A 19120-nucleotide genomic window follows, 5' to 3' on the forward strand; every position below is an offset into this window, starting at 1 on the left:
TATTCTAATGTATACTTCAGGACCAGAGGATATATTTTATGCCCCCAGCCTTTTTTGTTCTGTCAGCCCATTTCAGACCCTGTTTTCCTGTATGAGGAAAGTGAACAGACAGCTGACAAGCCAGATCACTCTTCCTGCGGATACAGGCCCTAGCTCTCTCTTTTTTTTTTTTTTTTTTTTTTCACTTTAGCATAGGTATTGAGGAGAGAGGAAAAGGATTCCCACAACTGGTTAGTGCCGCCTCAGTTTTCCAGCATTATTTGTCAAACAAGGTGCACCAGTGAACAGAAAAGATAAGTTTAATATTTGAAGTTGAGGACCTGTTGTGGAAGTCAAAGGGATTTTTGAGTCCTAGCATTGAGCACAGATCCAAGTGTTCCTTCTGCAAGTGATAGAGGAGCCAACGAGGAGAGGTGCGATCTTGGACCTTGTTCTCACCACCAAGGAGGGGCTGGTGGGGAATGCGAAGCTCAAGGGCAGCCTTGGCTGCAGTGACCATGTAATGGTGGAGTTCAAAATCTTTAGGGCAGTGAGGAGGGCACACAGCAAGTTTGCAACCCTGGACTTCAGGAGAGCAAACCTTGGCCTCTTCAGGGATCTGCTTGGTAAAGGGCCCATAGGATAGAGCCCTGGAGCAAAGAGGGGCCCAAGAAATCTGGTTAATACTCAGATTTCTCTAAGCCCAGCAGCGATGCACCCCAGCAAAGAGGGAGTCGGGCAAAAACACCAGGAGGCCTGCATGGATGAACAAGGAGCTCCTGAACAAAGTCAAACACAAAGAGGAAGCTTACGGGGGGTGGAAGCAAGGACAGGTAGCCTGGGAAGAATAGAGAGAAAGTGTCCAAGCAGCCAGGGATCAGGTTAGGAAAGCTAAAGTCCTGATAGAATTAAATCTGGCCAGGGATATCAAGGGCAACAAGAAAAGCTCCCACAGGTACGCTGGTGATAAAAGGAAAACTAAGGAAAACATGGGTCCTCTCCAGAAGGAAACAAGAGACCTGGTTACCCAGGATGTGGAGGAGGCTGAGGTACTGAACAACTTTTTTGCCTTGGTCTTCACCAGCAAGCTCTTCAGCCACACTGTCCCGAGTTGCAGAAGGCAAAGGCAGGGACTGGGAGAATGAAGAACCACCCACTGTAGGACAAGGTGAGGTTTGAGACCATTTAAGGAACCCGAAGGTACACCGGTCCGTGGGTCCCGATGAGGTGCATCTGTATGTCCTGAGGGAACTGACAGATGAAGTGGCTAAGCCACTATCCATCATATTTGAGAAGTTGTAGCAGTCCAGTGAAGTTCCCACTGACTTCAAACAGGGAAACACAGCCCCCATTTTTAAAAAGGGAAGAAGAGAAGACCTAGGGAACTACAGGCCAGTCTCACCTCTGTGCCCAGCAAGATCATGGAGCAGATCCTCCTGGAAACTGTGCTAAGGCACATGGAAAATAAGGAGGTGATTGGTGACAGCCAACATGGCTTCACTAAGGGCAAGTCATGCCTGACAAATCTGGTGGCATTCTACAATGGGATTACAGTATGGGTGAATAAGGGAAGAGTGACTGATGTCATCTACCCAGACTTATGCAAAGCATTTGATGCTGTCCCGTACAACATCCTTGTCTCTAAACTAGAGAAACATGGATTTGATGGATGGACCACTGGATGGTTGCACTCAAAGAGTTGTGGTCAATGGCTCAATGTCCGAGTGGAGACCAGTGATGAGTGGTGTTCCTCAAAGGTCTGTAGTGGGACCAGTGCTGTTTAACATCTTTGTGAGCAACAGGGACAGTGGGATGGAGTGCACCCTTAGCAGGTTTGCTGACAACACCAAGCTGTGTAGTGCTGTTGACACACTGGAGGGAAGCGTTGCCATCCAGAGGGACCTTGACAGGCTTGAGAGGTGAGCCTGTGTGAACATCATGAAGTTCAGCAAAGCCAAGTATGAGGTCCTGTACCTGGTTCGGGGCAACCCTCAGTATCAATACAGGCTGAGCAGAGACTGCATTGAGAGCAGCCCTGAGGACCTGGGGGTACTGGTGGACAAGAAGCTCAACATGACCCAGCAATGTGCGTTTGCAGCCCAGAAAGCCAACCGTCTCCTGGGCTGTATCACAAGCAGCATGGCCAGCAGGTCAAGGGAGGTGATTCTCCCCTTCTACTCTGCTCTCATGAGACCCCACCTGGAGTTCTGTGTCCAGCTCTGGGGCCCTTGGCATAAGAAAGACGTGGACCTGCTGGAGGGAGTCCAGAGGAGGGAGGGCCATGAAGGTGATCAGAGGGCTGGAGCACCTCTCCTATGAAGACAGGCTGAGAGAGCTGGTCTTGTTCAGCCTGGAGAAGGGTCTGAGGAGACCTTATAGCAGCCTTGCAATACCTAAAGGGGGCCTACAGGAAAACTGGAGAGGGACTTTTTACAAGGGCTTGTAATAGGACAAGGGGGAATGGTTTTAAGCTGAAAGAGGGTAGATTTAGATTAGTTATTGGGAAGAAACTATTTACTGTGAGGGTGGTGAGACACTGGCACAGGCTGCCCAGAGAAGCTGTGCATGCTCCATCCCTGGACATGTTCAAGGCCAGGCTGGATGGGTCTTTGAGGAGCCTGGTCTTGCGGAAGGTGTCTCTGCCCGTGGCAGAGGGGCTGGGACGAGATGTCTTTTCTAACCCAAACCATCCTATTTCTAACCCAAACCATCCTATGATCTGTCAGGATCAGGCCACACTGAGACCACTCAGCTCTGACAAAATTCGGTCACCTAGTAGTTCACAGTGCATTTCACAGATAGCAAGATAGATTCATCTTCCTGAGAGAGGCCTGACCACTCTAAAAAACAGGCATTACTAGTTTAATGACATAGACAATTACTGTTGATATGGCTTAGTCCTGTGAGCTCTGTGGAAGTCCGCTATTCTTTTCGTATCCAGGCTGACTGTACCTGCTCAGCTTGACCTCTGCTATGCAGTAGAAAAGGAAGAACCCCTGCACCAGTCCCCCACAGCCCCCCATCCACCCTTCCAGTATGAAACTCCATTGGAAGTGCTACTTAGGGGTCCAAATTTGAGACCCAGCTCAACTGTTGCTCTTCTTAGAGCATCTTCACACAAGTAGTACTTCATTCAGTTAGGGTAGTAGAGGTGGCAGTTTTGTAAAGGTGCTTAAGTCGTGAAATTGTGCACGTTGGACAAGTGTGTAGATCTGCTCACAGAAGCAGTATAGCTTGATTGGTGCTCAGTCCAAAGGCCATCAGCTGCTTGGTAGCTGCTTTGTTTGCTCCCCAGAGTTTCCAGCCACAGCCAATCTGTTGCATCCAAAATGCCTTATACCAAAGCTGTCTTTCTATGGCAGGCTTATGGTGTCACCTGTCTCAGCATGTTTTCATGGGCCCAGATCAAGTGCTTTTCTATGGGTAGTGCATAGATGAACACGTTTTGCATGTTACATTGTGGGACCCCAGGGAATCGACAAACAATCCAGTTTTTTGTAATTAAAGCATGAACTGGGTTTGTTAGCCACCATCACAGAAGTGGGTAGTGTCTGTGGGCATTATGCATGAGAAGCAAGCAAACAGCCCTGCTCATTTCCAGTGAGCACAGAGCCTACAGGCATCTGAAGGACTCTAGCAACGGCACCAGTCTGTGCATTTGTTTGTCATCATTCCTTCTCGTTTCTGGCAGTTATGCCAGTTGTATTTGTTGCTCGTGCCTTGTGGGTAGATGCTACTCAGCTCTGCTGATACTGCATGCAAACAGTCAAGGGACAGTAGAGTTTCTAATTAAATGTAAGTTCTTTTCTTGCACACTTTATTCTTTGCTTTCATGGAGGTAATTCTTTTCACTGGTTCTCTTCTCCCCTTAGCGATATGCATTCTGCCATGTCTCAATGGAGGTCGCTGTGTGGCCCCTTACAAGTGTGACTGCCCCGCTGGATGGACTGGATCACGCTGCCATATAGGTAAAACTTTCACCTGCATTTTTTTCTCACTTTTTGTGACTGCTGTCAATACCTAGCACAGTTCACTAAGGACTCTGTAGAACTACTAAGCTTCTCATAGGAAAACCCAGGCCTGCAATAATATTCCTGGAGGATTTACTGTCCCCAGCTGCAGACTATTTTCCAAGTAGTCCCTGATGAGTCTTTCAAATCCTCGGAAGAGTTTGCTCCCAGAAAGGACAGACAGCATTCACAGGAGTGCTCTCTGCAAAAAGCAGAGAGGAGAGTATTTCCAAACAGAAGAATAAAACTAGATTGTCCATTCCAAGAAGAGTTTGAATTTTTTTTTCATCTTCAGCACATGCAGATCACCACAACTCACAAACAAGCTGCAGGTACTATAGAGGTTTTTCACCGCATAGCTGTCTACTTTGGGGGCTTCCCACTTACTGCTTGAGTTCTGAGCAGTGCAAGGATTTGTTTAAAGATGTCTGAGTTTAATGGGTACATGGTACCCATGTAAGGTACTGTGTACATGGTATGTAGGTACCTTACATCAGGTATCATCTACATTCTCTGAACAAACGCAACACGCTCTGCATTTTACTAGATCTCTCGCTTGCACCTAACCAAGGTTGAAGGGCATGTAGCACACCAAAACAGTGAGGAGAGTGATTCTAGGCTCCAGACCTGTGTTCTGGCAAGTCAGCTTGTGTCAGATGAGGCTGGTTTGCAGTTAGGGATAATATTTGAACCCAAGTTTGGGATATATGGTTCCACATCAAGACTAACCAATTTTTGAAAGGCTTGTCCCTCTGTAAATAGACAGTAAAACTCATAGTAATTGAGTGATGATTGAAATGTCTTTCCATCATTATCTAATTTCATATTAAATATTTTTTTAAATTGTTTTATGGTTTCTGCACTGTATTTTTATTGTCCAGGTGCACCTTAACTGATTGTTGACAGGACCTTAACGTGAAAGCCCGGTTTTGCCTTCCTGCAAGACTTTGGAGTGGCTGGTTGGGTGAACTGGAGGAGGATTTCATGCTTTTGTTAATGAACGCTCATATTATTTGTTCATCTGATAAGAATAGTGAGTCGGGGTGTTAAGCTATGTGATACACTGCAAACCCGACTGTCCTTCAGCAAATTGAAATTCCAGAATGAACAGTGCCACTCAGAACTGCTGTCTTTTAAAGGGACACTTGCCTAGCACGTGTATCATTTCTTCTCATATTTCACAAACTTTGCAACTATAACAGCATAGGTAGTAAAGGAGGATAAATGACTTCTTCACTTTTGGACCAGCAATTCAAATCTGTTCAGGCTGATATGCTTTTCAGTTGCTAAAGAAAAAGTTCTAGTGAACAAGTGCATCTGTGCCAAAGCCTGTTCATAATAGCTCATAACCACTGCTTATGAAGCTATTAAACCAGTTCTCATTTTACTTACTGGGTTTGACCTTTTGCCATGACAGAGCAAAGTGAAATGAGAAATATTTGGATTAACTACTGGTCTCACAGGAATAATGATGTGCATAAAGAAAGAGCTAAAGATGTTTCATTCACATGCTTCATTCCAGAATCAGAAGTCATTTTCAACACAGCAAATTTGGTGCACTTAATGTCACAGGGATGGTCCATCTCTATAACCTCCTGCCATTGTTTGTTGATGTTTGGCCCAGAGGAATCAGAGTAGTGTATTTCCATATCCTTTCGCATTCCTGTGGTTGTTCAGTTCCGTTTCCTGTAATTCCATTTTAATTAGTGTTTCCTGATAGATATTCCTTCAAAAAATATTGCGCAGCATTTGTCCTCACTGGTATCTTTAGGTCCATTCTCTAGATATAGGATTACCTGCTTAAAAGACTTAACGTATTTCAGCTTTCCTGTGATACAAATGTCTGCATTTGAAGGACATCACTAAGTGATCTCTAAATCTGTTCTGTAAATTGTATGATGCTTTGTCTTCCAGTCTCAAAATTGATAGGAAGACTTGAAGGTTTGACTTTTGTTTGGTTACTTGATATTCTTGGGTTAGGCTGTGTGGATGTGGCTGTGCAGATGTGGCCATTTCACAGCTGGCACGGCACAACCCTATCAGGCAGGCTAGTGTTTGTTCTCTAGTTCACATGTCCTGTACCACCTAGTAACATCTCTTACGGCTATCCAGTTTCTTTCAGGAATGTACTGATGTTCTGTGCTTCCTTTCCTTGACTCTATACAGGTGCCATTGTGTAAAGTCTTACTGCTTGCCTGCCATTGACCTGTAAATGGCTTTCTGACCTTTACTTTCTCTGTTTATGCTGCCACTTTCTGTACTGTTTTACCATGCCTGGTGTCTGCTTGTCCTGGGCACTGCTTAACCATCACATTCCTTTCAAATAAACACCCACATTTTCTTCCTAGAAATAAGGCCTACTCTCCTGTTGGTCTTCTGACTCTGCTCTTCTAGTTCCTCCACTTGCTTCAACTTGAGACAGAAAGAACAGAGTTTTTAAGGCAACATAAAATAATATACTGTCTGTTTCATGCAGGTTATACACTGTAGCAGGTGGCAAAAGCAGAAGAGAGGGTCAAATGGCGTACAGCAGAGATGTGCTTCTAAGGCTGCACTTTCCAGAACAAACTGTCTTTTACGGCAGACTGACAGCTGATGTTTATTATTGTAGTTTTGAGAGTAGTTCATTCTTAACAGAATAGTGCAGGCTGGATTTTCAGTGCTTTGTTCCTTAGCTTGTTGTGGGTGTGCTCATTAATGCATCTCTTACGTGTGTGTATTTCTATGCAGCTGTTTGCCAGCTGCCTTGCTTAAATGGTGGGAAGTGCATACGACCAAATCGGTGCTATTGTCCCCCATCATGGACCGGACATGACTGCTCTAGGTAAGTGTTGCTGAGCACTGTCCCATAGCTAGGCTGAATCACACTAAATCTGAAGAATGTGCGATTAATTTTGCACATTTGGAGAAAAATGTAGATCCTATAAATCAGTAGTCGTTGGATGGCTCGTCATTTGTGGACAGCCTGGAAAGACCTTAAAGACTATCCGCAAAATGATTGCCAGACTTCTAGAAAGCTCAGAAAATGGTACATTTACATGTAAGGAGACAGGCAAACCTGCAAGGTTTAGCCTTATTTCTAATGATGCAAATGACAGTGTTCGTTGTGGTGTAGTACAGAATGTTCTTCAGGAAATTTGGGTGGCCTACTGTGTACAAGTGTTCTTTCTGAACTGCATGTACCTCAGGTGGGTCCAGGTTTAAGATTAGGGTCATGCCACAGATGTTATAAATAATAGTTTTACTATTTTACACCTAGTGTTGAGCGGTGTAATCATTTGAACACAGTGCCTCTGAGTCAAGTCCCAGTTCATCTGGCAGTGCAGTCCATGTATCAAGAGCCCCAAGGACTGGTCTTAGATCTGGTTCATACGTGCTCTCTTTTAGAAGAGTGTTACCAGTGCTTGTGTTTTGGTTTGCTGATTCATGTCCAATGCGGCAAATAGCGGACTACGTTTTCAAATCAGTGAGCCCCATCAACATGCAAGGCAGCATTTATAAGTTTTAATTGTAGCTTTGGTTTTTTGAAGTTAGCTTGTGAAGTTTGGGTGATTGGCTTCAGGGACAGTCTGAACAGGACTCAGTTTTTCTCTGGAAACCTGTTTCATTTCATGCTGCCGTTAAGACCCACTTACAATCCTGAAGAGGGGAGGCAGGTGGAATGGTGATGATGTTGTTGTGGTCAGGAATCAGACATAATAACAAAATATACAGCATAAGTTCTCCTGCTCCGTGTATGAAATATTAATGAAGCCATGAAACACATGCTAATAAAAATATTTATACCTCAACTCACATAGGCTCCTATTGAATGCATTGGTCATTATCCTAGAGAGTTAAATAAATAACAGCTGAATATTAATGTTTTTCTCTGGGATACAGGCAAAGCCTGTTAAATTGTACATTTTTTCTAGTCTTCCTTCTGGACAAGCAGTGACAGACATTCTTCCCTGTCTTTCTGATACACTGTGTATCTTAAAGCTGCAGAAAAGATGCTTGAGAAATTACATTGTCCAGAATGAATGGTTTTCATTTGTCAGCTGTGATTATATATGCCTAACTGAAGCAACTTAAATGTACTAACTGTATCCTGCTTTAGACTGCAAGCTACACATCTAAAGTCTGGTAGTATTTCCATTTAGGACATGAAGCAGAGAAGCCCAAATCCAGTGGATTTAGCAGCCAGAAACAGAGTTTGTCTCTGAGGCAAAGTAAAGTTTCAGTCTGTTACCAAACTGAACTCATGTTGGTTTTGGGGTTCCTTTGTCCAAATCCACAGTTCTGTGCAGCACTGTGAAGCCTGAAAGAAGGTGGATCATTAACCTTACAGGCTTGCAGTCCAGCAGCTCATCCATCCAGGAGCTGTTTGAGAGGAAGTTTTCCACACAGAACTGGGAGGGTGGAGGGCAGGGGACAGAATCAAGCACTGAGATCTGTTTGGTGTTTTGTTAAACTCTGGCTTCAGCACTGGTGGGCCTTTATGGGGTACAATACTATTCTGAGGATACAATAATATACAATACAATAAAAACAATACAGCCAGGACAGGAGTAGGTGCCATGATAGCAAAGATTTGCTGTTGCAGGTTAACTAGGTGTAATTTATAAGGGGAAGCTGAAAGGGCCCAAAGCTTTTATCAGCATCTAGGACAGGATTAGCTCCAAGCCACCCTGTGATGAGTCATGATTTACATTAAATGCAAGGTATCTCTATTCCCAACACCCCCCCACTTCCCTTCTCAATAGGCCGCCTTGAGCTTTTGCACTCTAATCCTGGTGTACTTCAGACACCATCCTCTTGTGCCTCACTGTTGATCTTGTTTGGTATGTTCAGTAATACGATTTTATTTTCTTTGGGGTTTTTTTACACAGGAAACGGAAGGCTGGATTCTACCCCTTTTAACATCAGAGCAGCAGTTCTACATTCAGATATCTTTCTTCAGCCTAGGCACCAGGGCTTGGAATCTAATGCATTGTAAATCAAATCCATTGCATACCTCCCCCCCAGCTCCCTTGTTTTGTATTTTATTTTGTGATACACTTTTACTATACCTTTTCATTTTTAAAGAAATCCTCTGTATTTTTCATTTACAAAAGTATTATCAAATATATGCTGCTACACATGCAACATACACATACAAACGTTAAGATTTCTACTGTCCACTGAGGAAGTGGTTGTGTAAAGTGAAGTCCCTCCCATTTCTTACATGTAGTAAGCTAATTAAACCATATTATACTGCCAACTGTGATTAAACAGAATGTGGCAATTCTGGTTACCATCTGCCAGATCATACTGCTGTCCAGCAACTCAACAGTAAAGAATAGTTAAGCAAGGCTAACAGAGCTGCTAAACTTTGCAATGGGCCTGTTTCTGAACTCATGTTGATGTAAATTAGAAATACATGTGATAAAGTCCATGTTGTAACTACAGGTTCTGGTGGGCATAAGAAGAAGATTCTGTAATGTATATTATGTGACGTTAACATCATTGGTGAGTGACTTAATAGAAGGCATCAGAATGAATTTTACCTGAGATTTATTGGTAAAATAGTCAAAAATGTAAAAGAGATAAGAGAACATCATGTCATTTAGGGAACGATGGACAAAGTTGAGCCCACAAGGCTTTTTGGATTATGGGCAGTTCAGGTGTAGCTCTAAAGCTGAATAATCCAGGATCCAGCAGTGGGAAGCAGGCAGACAACTGAAACTTGTGCTTCCCACTTGCTGTGGGACTCACCACCATCCTTTTCTTGTGTAAATTATGAAATACATGTCTAGCAGCTGTCAGCTAGGTGAATGTTTTTGATACATAGGGTTTGAGTCCCAAAACTAGACTGCCCCTAAGATGGAGAGAGAAGGCACCAGTTATGTTTACAGGTGAAACTTTGCTATTTGCTTACAGGAAAGTTGTATTTGTTTTATGCAGACCCCTCAGACAACTGGAAAAGGCCTCTTTTGAGTACATGCTTAGGCAAAAATGCTTAGCTGAGTGAGAAACACTGAGAGCACACAGGCTGTCAGATTTCTCTTTTCTCAAACCGTTGATCCCATTGCGTTTGAGGATAACACACACCTGAATGCTGTCATTAAGTCATGCACTAATGAATTGAGATGCTAAGATTTACCTACAATTAAGCAGCATGGTGGGATTACAAGATGGAAGTCACACACATTTTTTGAGGTCAAGTGTTTGGTAATTATAGTCAGTGAGCAAAAAGTCTGATCTATGAGAGAAGATGTTAGAGTGAGAACCTAAGAGTCATTGATCAGAAACTCCATTTTTCCCAGTAATAACAGAAAAGCATGACTTGCAGGCAGCACTGGGAAGAAAGAGCAATAAATTTTACCTTCTGTAGCATTCCTGCTTAGTTACCCTCCAGATTAAGAGTGTGCACAACCTGCCCAACTCCTCCCCCGTTATAGGTTTACCTTTCTTTTATGAATGCATGAACTTGGACACAGGAAAGTGGGATGACACCAAAATGAGCCCACACCAGGGCACTAGTAAACACTGACACATAATTGATGGCTGTTAGCCCAAGACCAGAAATGCGGAAGAAAGAAACAACCAAATTTGTGAGTCAGTAAGAACTTTCAGCCAATTAAAAGAAAAACAGATAGGTAAAGAATAGGAGTCATTAGGGGATCAGATTAATGTGAATGTAGAATCCTTCCCAGGGGGAGCTGCAACAATCTGGTTGTTTCAGCTCCCACAACCTTCTTTTTCTAATGGACTCTGCTAGCACGTAGCAACAATCTTCTTGTCTCCCAGCTCCACAGCCATCAATGTTTACAGCTTTGACTGAAGTTAGTGTTCATTAAATAATGTCTGCATTTCAACCTGTAGTCACCACCATTTGTAGGCACTTTGTTCCTTAACCTCATTGCTGCCTTAACAGCAGTGAGCAACACAGGACTTCTCAAAGGAAAGAGTGCATGGGTGAGAAAAGCAGATCTTTGTTTGTATGTCACTCTCTTGTTTTGGTCCCTTTTCCAGTGTGCTTCCCTGATGTGTGCCCTCAGTCTGCCCTGGTGATCTCCAGAGCAGAACACCAGTGGTGATGACAGTGCTTAGAGCTGGCAGGACATTTTTGGAGACTTCAGGGCTGCAGAATGTCTTTTAGCAGTCCAGCTTCACACTAGTGACTAGTACATGGAATCCCGGGATCAATCCAGTCAACATGTTTCATAAGGAGATGTGGTGGTAGGACAGAGTAGCTGAAACTAGAGGCTGTTACATTAGTGCTGTTTATGATGTTTTGATACTTGCTGGAACACTCTCCCCTCCCTACCCAGTACTGTATTGTCATTTATGTCACTGCTTGTTGTGTGTTTTAAACAACTTCTGTGTGATGCACTTTACACTGTAAATAAAGTTGCACCCTGTTTAGTACCCATATAGAGGCAACATTGCATTCTTGCAACAAAAAATCTTGACCTGCCCTTCAGGACCTGCTGGCAAAGCCTGAGTATTAGGGAAAGGGAACTCCACTCAAGGGAAAAGACAAAATAATTGCCAGGAATCTTAAAAGGATGTGCTGGATTCATCCAGGTTTGATCTTCGGGTAAGAATGCAGTTAGCACGTAATTTTTCAAATCCTTTCTGCTGCTAGAGCATATTCTAAAACCTATAAGGGCTAAATTCACCACTGACATAAACAGATACATTAAAACCTGTTTCACTCACTGCTCAGACCAGATGAAGATACGGCTTGTTTTATTCGGCACCCATACTAGAATTTTTAAAGCTATGGAGACACCTATATTCAAAGACAATTGAGGTGAGAAATGGAGTACTGCAGAAAGAAAACTTTGTAACTCAGCCACCACTCCTCCAAACAAGGAGCATATATGACACAGCAGTCAAAATATTTAGGGTATGGGAGTTTTGAAGGTAACATTAGTAAGCCTTTCAATGTTTTGATAGACAGAGGTAACTTCGAAGTTCAAACAGCTATCAGTGTCTCAAAGCCTCCCCAAAAGCCACCAGCCCAAAAGATGATGTGAGGTTACAGACAGTGCTGTTAATGAAGCCCTGAAATTTGATGTGCATGTGATAGAAAAGATGCAAATTTACATCTCAGATTTACAGTCCTGCAAATACTGGTAATAATCCTGAGTGGAAACATCTGGGCTGCCTTTGCACGTGGACTCAGATGTTGCGTAGACTGCAGAAACACAGAGCCCTGATTTATTTAAAAGAAAGCATGGTAAGAATGGGGCTTTTTCCCTGGCCCTGTCCTTGTTGCCATGATAACTGAACAAGCTGTAAAGCTGAAGGGAATCTGCTGACATCTAAGTCTCTTTGGTCTTGGAAGTACAGTGGTAAAGGTACAAGTGTCAGCTCTGATCTCAGCTGATCGCTGGACAGGGTTAGTGTGTGACAGTGGTTGTTACTGTGAGGAGTTACCTTTCACTGTGAGGACAGTTTGAGCACTTGATCTGTTTTGTATCTCAGTGCAAGAACAGTTTGTGCATCTCAGGGTTGTCTTAGAGCAGTTTGGATCTTCACTGCAGAAAAGATCCCTGCTGCTTTTACCGCACTGCAGATGCTTTTCTGGGAGAACATACCCTGACCACGCATGCTAGCACTGAAGAATGCATTACAGTACCCAGAGGCAAGCCAGGTGGAATATACAGCACCATTATTGATCTCTTTCTCCAAGGTTATTTCCACTCATGCACATGAAACAGAGCACTTCACATATCGATTCCATGTACAACGAGCTCCTCTCCCAAAACCAGGACTGCACTTCTATTACACTTGCTTTCTAGGCTGATGTGTTGCTAGTGCCTGCCGATATCAAGGTCTGTGTGCTTGCCACCTCTCCTAGATGAGCTCAAAGCACTATAAAAGCTGATTCTTTTCACAACCTGATTGATACGGTTCTTTGGTGCAAGCTGGTCCATCCTGCTGGATGTTACTCACGTGAATGGACCAGCATGATCACTTTGTGCTACATGAAGCACCATACATGGCCTAGTGGATAGGACACTGAGTCTCTCCCAGCCAGTGGCAGTCTGTCTCACTGTAAGAAAGTCACTTCAAGTCTTCCTATTTTATGGGCCAGTTGAGCCCTTCCTTTTCCACCAAGGTGCTGCACATGAAAGCAGAGAGATGAGATTTAGGTCTTACCATCATTATTAATGGTAGCCCTTCTGCAGATGTCATCCACAGACCTCACTGCTAGCCCAGTGGACCAGCACTACCCTTAATCTTCCCAGTCAAGTCTCTGCTAAAGGTAAATCTTCCTCCTTCATATTGTTGTTTGCAAGCAACAGCTGCTGAGCAGGTCATCCTGGAAACGTGAATCCCCTCTTTATCTCCAGAAGATTTGAGGCTATGACAATGTCAGCCAGCCCAGACCAGTGCCAGTGCTGGTTGCACCCAGAGCCTGCATGCATGGCTGCATGCACCAGAGCCTTCTGGGGAGGGATGGGTTGGCTCTGTGATGCTCCTCACCTGCATCACCTGGCAGGCCAGGAGCATGGTGAGGACTAATCATGTGCCGCTGCCCAGCACTCTTCTCTCCTTGATGATGATCTTACTGTATTTCATCCCAGCAACCTCAGGAAATCAGCCTGTCCTTATGCAACCAGGTGGCAAAGAACAACCACTGCAGCCACCACTTCCTCCTCATCCAAGCCCTGTGAACAAATCCAGGGCTTTCCCAGTTGGCCCTTGGCCATGCCTTCCCCTCCTTTCCCCTTCTTTCCCCTCCTAGCTGCTTCCTCAGCATAGTCCATTTATTTTGCTTTGTTTTCAATATCCTGGCTGTAATATTTAAGTTTCTGTTGGAAAAGGAGCCTCAAGATTTTTGCAGCCAAATCAGAAGTGAACAGGATTCATTTGGCATGAAACCAGCAGCCTCACTGGCAGGGAGGAGGCACAGTGTGCAGGGTGATTAAGCTGTGCAACTGCTGGTGCAGGCAGGGCTGGAAACACACAGCGGCAGCCCTGTGGAACTGAGCACTCCTCCAGCTGCTGCTGCCTTGCCTTGCCTGCTGCCCCCTTCCTCTTGTGCTCCCTGACCGTCTTCTTAGTTTACAGATACAGGCAATGCTTGCAGCTGCCTGGGATGGAGGCTGGCCCTTGCATTTTCCAGGCAGATACCTAAAGCATGGAGCAGAGCCGTATCCAGATCAGCTTGCAATAGGTGGGGACAAGATGCTGCTCCCTCTCCCCCTGTTCCACAGCAGACTGGGATCTCCCTTTTCCCTGGCACCGGCTCCACTGGTGTGACTCACAACGGATTTCTGCATCTGTGCTTGCACAGCTCCGAGCACAGGGCTGCTGCCTGATAGATATGGCCATGAGCAGAGTCCTGGGCTAGTACAGGAGGGAACAGGAGCAGTGATGTGCAGACACCCTGCCCACCTCGTGCATGCACAGTAGGCAGGTCTCAAATATTGCTGAGCACCAAGGGAATTATAAAGGGAATTACTGCTCTCGCCTGTTACTGGAAGGCTATAATGTCAACTGGGAGCTTCCAAGCCACACAGAGCATCAAAGCCAGGCTGCACGGCCATCCCCAGCTGATTCCCCAGGCAAACTCCAGGTTTGCGGCACCCTCTGCCAAAACCAAAACCTTGCATTGGGGCCTTGTCCTGGCTCTGCTGCTGCCTGTCCACTCCAGGAGAAGAGGGGTGTAGCCAAGCACTAGTGGCAGGCACCAGGCATGGGAGCCCAGGAAGGGTCATCTCCCACCCCCTGGGAGTGAGGTGGGGGAAAAAATGCCTGCAGTTGTTACTGGCAGTGTCGAACAGGAGCAGCCCCAAAGCTCTGCCTGGGGAGAGCCTGGGCACATCTCCAGACCCATGTGACCCAACACAGGGCATTTGAGGAATTCTGGTAAGGGCAGCACCCTGCAAATACAAATGGGATGGCAAAATGGGAGACCATGTAGTATGACAACAACGGAAACATCAATAAAGCTGCAGTTCAGAAAGCACTTAAGTATATATTCATGTCATACAGCCATTAAGAGTACTTAGCTGCACCTATGCAGTTAAAAACAAGTTTAAGCGCTTTTCTGGACTGCAGCCTTAGTCATTATGGGATTATAATAAATACAAAAAACTGTGCCTGCCCTGCAGACACTGGTGAGATGGCTACTAAGTGCCTGGCACTGGGTATTTGCTGTCACCTGAATGCAGAAGGTTGATAAAAGAGGCAGATGCCCAGTCAGGTGTTGCTAGGCCAGATGTCTGGTTTGATTTTATTAAATAGCTTGGTTAACAATGTGGGGTAAGGGATAAACAGCTCATTAATTAATCCTGCTGCTAATAAGCAGGGAGGTGCTGTAAGCACCTGTGGAAATAAATTACATAACAGAAGGATAATCATATTAAGGGAAATGACATGAAATTAAAGTTAGAAATGATAAGTCAGTGCTTCCTGAGCAAAAAACCCAAAACAAATGTGCCCCTGGGGAGGGAGGGAGGGAGGTGTGAAGGCATGCTGGTGTCCTAGCTATTCCCACCCACACTGGGTGTGGGTTTCCTGCTTGGGAAGAAGCAACACTGGCAGAGTTCGAGGCATGAGAGAGAAGAGCAAAATCAAGACCAGCCCGCAGCACAGCAGTGGTGCAGCAACAGAGCCTGTGTGGGTTTTGGTTCATCTCTGTTTTGGTGCCAGCAAGGTTATGATTTCTGTCTGGCCAGCACCAGCGAGATAATGTTGCTGCCATTCCTGTGTGTGCTGGCATATGAAGCAAGTGGCTTCCGGCAGCTGGCTTCTGCACAGCAGGAGGAATTGGCTAGAGGTGCAGGGCTCTGAAATGGCAGATAAATAAGCAAAGATAAATACAGCCAGGCATGGGGAGCAGACCCTGCTTGTGCCACCAAAGATCGTGCTGCACAGCACAACTCGGAAAGCCTGCTTCTGTTGAGAGCCTGGGCTCGAGCTTTTCCCTCCTGCTCAGAGTGCAACTTTGCAACCTAAATGTTCTGAAAGTATGGGGTGCTCCTGATGTCATGCCTGGCAGGACTGCCCAAGCCAGACACTAGTGGCTGTCATGTATAAATGCCATGTCTGAGAGGAGTTGCTCAGTGTCCCTCTGGGGATATATAAAGAAACAGGACTGAAGACAAGTGAAGCAGGTATTCCATTGCACCAAAAAGCGTATGAGTTTTTTGGGATACCTGTTAGCTAGGCTCTCTCTGAGAAAATCCTGGTGTAAAACTAGGTGTGATACAGCATGATGAACACGTTGTACAGTCCAGAGAGCTTGCTCCAAAAGGTTTATTTTATTTCTGTTCTCAAGAAACTACTGGAGGGGGGGTGGGGCAGGGCGGGGCAGGGGGAGCAGCAGAGGGGAGGGCAGTTGAGTCTTTCAGGGTATTCACAGAAAGATGCAAAAGTAGTGAAGAATGCAGACAGTCTGCCTGGGGGTATGTGACTCGGGCTACACTGACACTGGCACTTTGGAAACCACCAAACACTTAAGCACGGAGGATTAAAACAAGGAGCCATATCCATCCACCTACGTTTGCAAGAAGAATTAATAACAGGGCCTTAGGGCAACAGAGATAAAGCTGAGCAGCAAAAGTGAATCATAGAATCATTTATGTTGGAAAAGACTTTTAAGGTCATTCAGTGCAACCATTAATCCAGGACTGCCAAGTCCACCACTAAGCCATGTCCTTAAGCACCGCATCTACATGTTTCCTAAACAACTCTGGGGATGATGATTCCACCACCTCCCTGGGCAGCCTGTTCCAATGCTTCAGCACCCTTTCAGTGAAGATATTTTTCTTAATATCGAATCTAAACCTCCCCTGGTGCAACTTGAGGTCATTTCCTATTGTCCTGTCACTTGTTACTTGGGAGAGGAGACCGACCCCCACCTGCCCACAGCCTCCAGTCAGGCAGCTGTAGAGAGCAGCAAGGTCCCCCCTGAGCTGCCTCTTCTCTTCCAGTTCCTTCAGCGGCTCCCCACAAGACCTGTGCCCCAGCCCCTTCCCCAGCCCCGCTGCCCGTCTCTGGACACGCTGCAGCCCCTCTACGTCCCTCTTGCAGAGAGGGGCCCAGACCTGAACACAGGGTTCGAGGGGCGGCCTCAGCAGTGCCCAGTGCAGGGGGACGGTCACTGCCCTGGTCCCGCTGGCCACCCTGCTGGGGACACCAGCCAGGGTGCTGCTGGCCGCCTGGGCCCCCTGGGCACACTGCTGGCTCCTGCCCAGCCGGCCGTCACCCAGCACCCCCAGGCCCTTTCCCACCAGGCCCTTTCCAGCCGCTCTGCCCCAGCCTGTAGCGCTGCGTGGGGCTGGTGTGACCCAAGGGCAGGACCCGGCACTGAGCCCTGCTGACCCTCACACCACTGGCCTGGGCCCATCGCTCCAGCCTGCCCAGGTCCCTCTGCAGAGCCTCCTGCCCTCAGGCAGGTCAGCACTCCCCCCAGCTTGGTGTCATCTGCAAACTGACTGAGGGTGCACTCGATCCCCTCATCCAGGTCATCGATAAAGATATTAAACAGCACTGGGGCCAGTTCTGAGCCCTGGGGAACACCACCTGTGACCAGCTGCCAGCTGGATTGTAGCTCCATTCACCGCCGCCCTTTGGCTCTTTGGGTTCGGCTGTCCAGCCAGCTTTTAATTCAGCAAAGAGTACACATGCCCAAGCCCTGAGCAGCCAGTGTCTCCAGGAGAATGGTGTGGGTGACTGTGTCAAAGGCTTGACTGAACTCTAGGCAGACACCATCCACAGCCTTTCCCTCATCCACTAGCTGGGTCGTCTTGTCATAGAAGGAGATCAGGCTCGTCGGGCAGCACCTGCCTTTCATAACCCCATGCTCAGTAGGCCTGATCCCCCTGTTGTCCTGCATGTGTTGTGTGATGGCACTCAGGATGATCTGCTCCATAACCTTCCCCAGCAGCGAGGCCAGGCTGGCAGGGCTGCGGCTCCCTGGATCCTCCTTCCTGGCCTTCTTGCAGATGGGCACCATGCTGGCTGACCTCCTCGGTTAGACGGGACTGTTGATAAATGATGGAAAGTGGTTTGGTGAGCAGTTCCACCAGCTCCCTCAGTACCCTCGAGTAGATTCCATCCAGCCCCATACACTTACGTGTGTCCAAATGGTGTAGCAGGTCGCCTGTCATTTCCCTTTGGATTATGGGGGCTTCATTCTGCTCCATGTCGCTGTCTTCCAGCTCAGGGGGCTGGCACCTGGAGAACAACTGACCTGTACTACTAAAGCCTGAGGCAGAGGTGGCGTTAATTACCTCAGCCTTTTCCTCAGCCTTTGTCATTATGTTTCTGCCTGCATCCAGTAAATTATTCTCAGCCCTCCTTTTGTTGCTAATGTATTTATAGAAACTTTTTTTTTAATTGTCTTTTACAGCAGCAGCCAGGTTAAGTTCTGGCTGGGCTTTGCCCCCTCTAATTTTCTCCCTGCATAACCCCATGACACTCTTGTAGTCCTCCAGAGTTGCCTGCCCCTTCTGCCAAAGGTCTTTTTTTTTTTTTTTTTTTTTTTTTTTTTCCTGAGTTCCAGCCAAACTTCTTTGTTCAGGTGCAGGTGAGGGTGCAGGTTTGCACAAGAGCTCTCCTTCACTGATGCCAGATTCAGGCTCCCAGTTTGACAGGAAAAGACTCAGCACCCCATCATTTTTTTGAGGTTTGAGATGTGCTCAAGCACACCATCTCCCTTAGCCCTGTTCTCATCACCAGTGGGTGTCTTTGGTCCCAAAAGCAGCTGCAGATATCTCTGGCAATTGGTGTTTGGAGTTGGACAAAGACCCTTCTGTGGGATTTAATGAAATTAAACCCAGGATCAGATTCCGTATGAGGCATCAGTGGGCTGGAGCAGGAAATAACACCCGCAGTGAATACCTGTCGAAGACAACAAAGAGCACAACTGGATTTTCCACATTGCCCAACACCCCAAAAATTTCCACTGGACTTGGGCATCACTTAATCCAGAAAATATCTGCTATGAGAAAACCTTCATGGCTGATATATCCCATCACATGAACTATTTCTACACCTCAGTTGTGCACATGCAAGTGCACAGAGGCACAGTGTTTGCCGTGCGTGGGGAAGCAGCACCAGTGCTTGTGCTGGCTCTGTGTTTCCCTGCTCTGTACTGAGGCACAGATGGAGTTGCTGCAGGGGACAATCCAGATCAGCTG

General features: G+C 46.2%; 1 protein-coding gene across 2 annotated transcripts in view; it reads left to right on the forward strand.

The window, feature by feature from the left end:
* The window catches only part of SVEP1 (sushi, von Willebrand factor type A, EGF and pentraxin domain containing 1), a gene marked incomplete at its 3' end in the record, with an annotated part of 131103 nt that extends 119722 nt beyond the window's left edge, over positions 1-11381 (forward strand). Inside the window, exons 48-50 of one of the 2 annotated variants that reach the window (XM_080371498.1) lie at positions 3852-3947; positions 6720-6813; positions 8861-11381. In XM_080371498.1, coding sequence (XP_080227624.1) covers positions 3852-3947; positions 6720-6813; positions 8861-8891 — 221 coding nt within the window. Of the gene's footprint in view, positions 1-3851; positions 3948-6719; positions 6818-8860 lie in introns of those variants that run through there. The other variant, XM_080371499.1, reaches the window with a different exon arrangement.
* Between the last annotated feature and the right edge of the window lie 7739 nt (positions 11382-19120).

Source organism: Falco punctatus, assembly GCF_963210335.1.
Source record: "Falco punctatus genome assembly, chromosome: Z".
Classification (NCBI taxonomy): Eukaryota; Metazoa; Chordata; class Aves; order Falconiformes; family Falconidae; genus Falco; species Falco punctatus.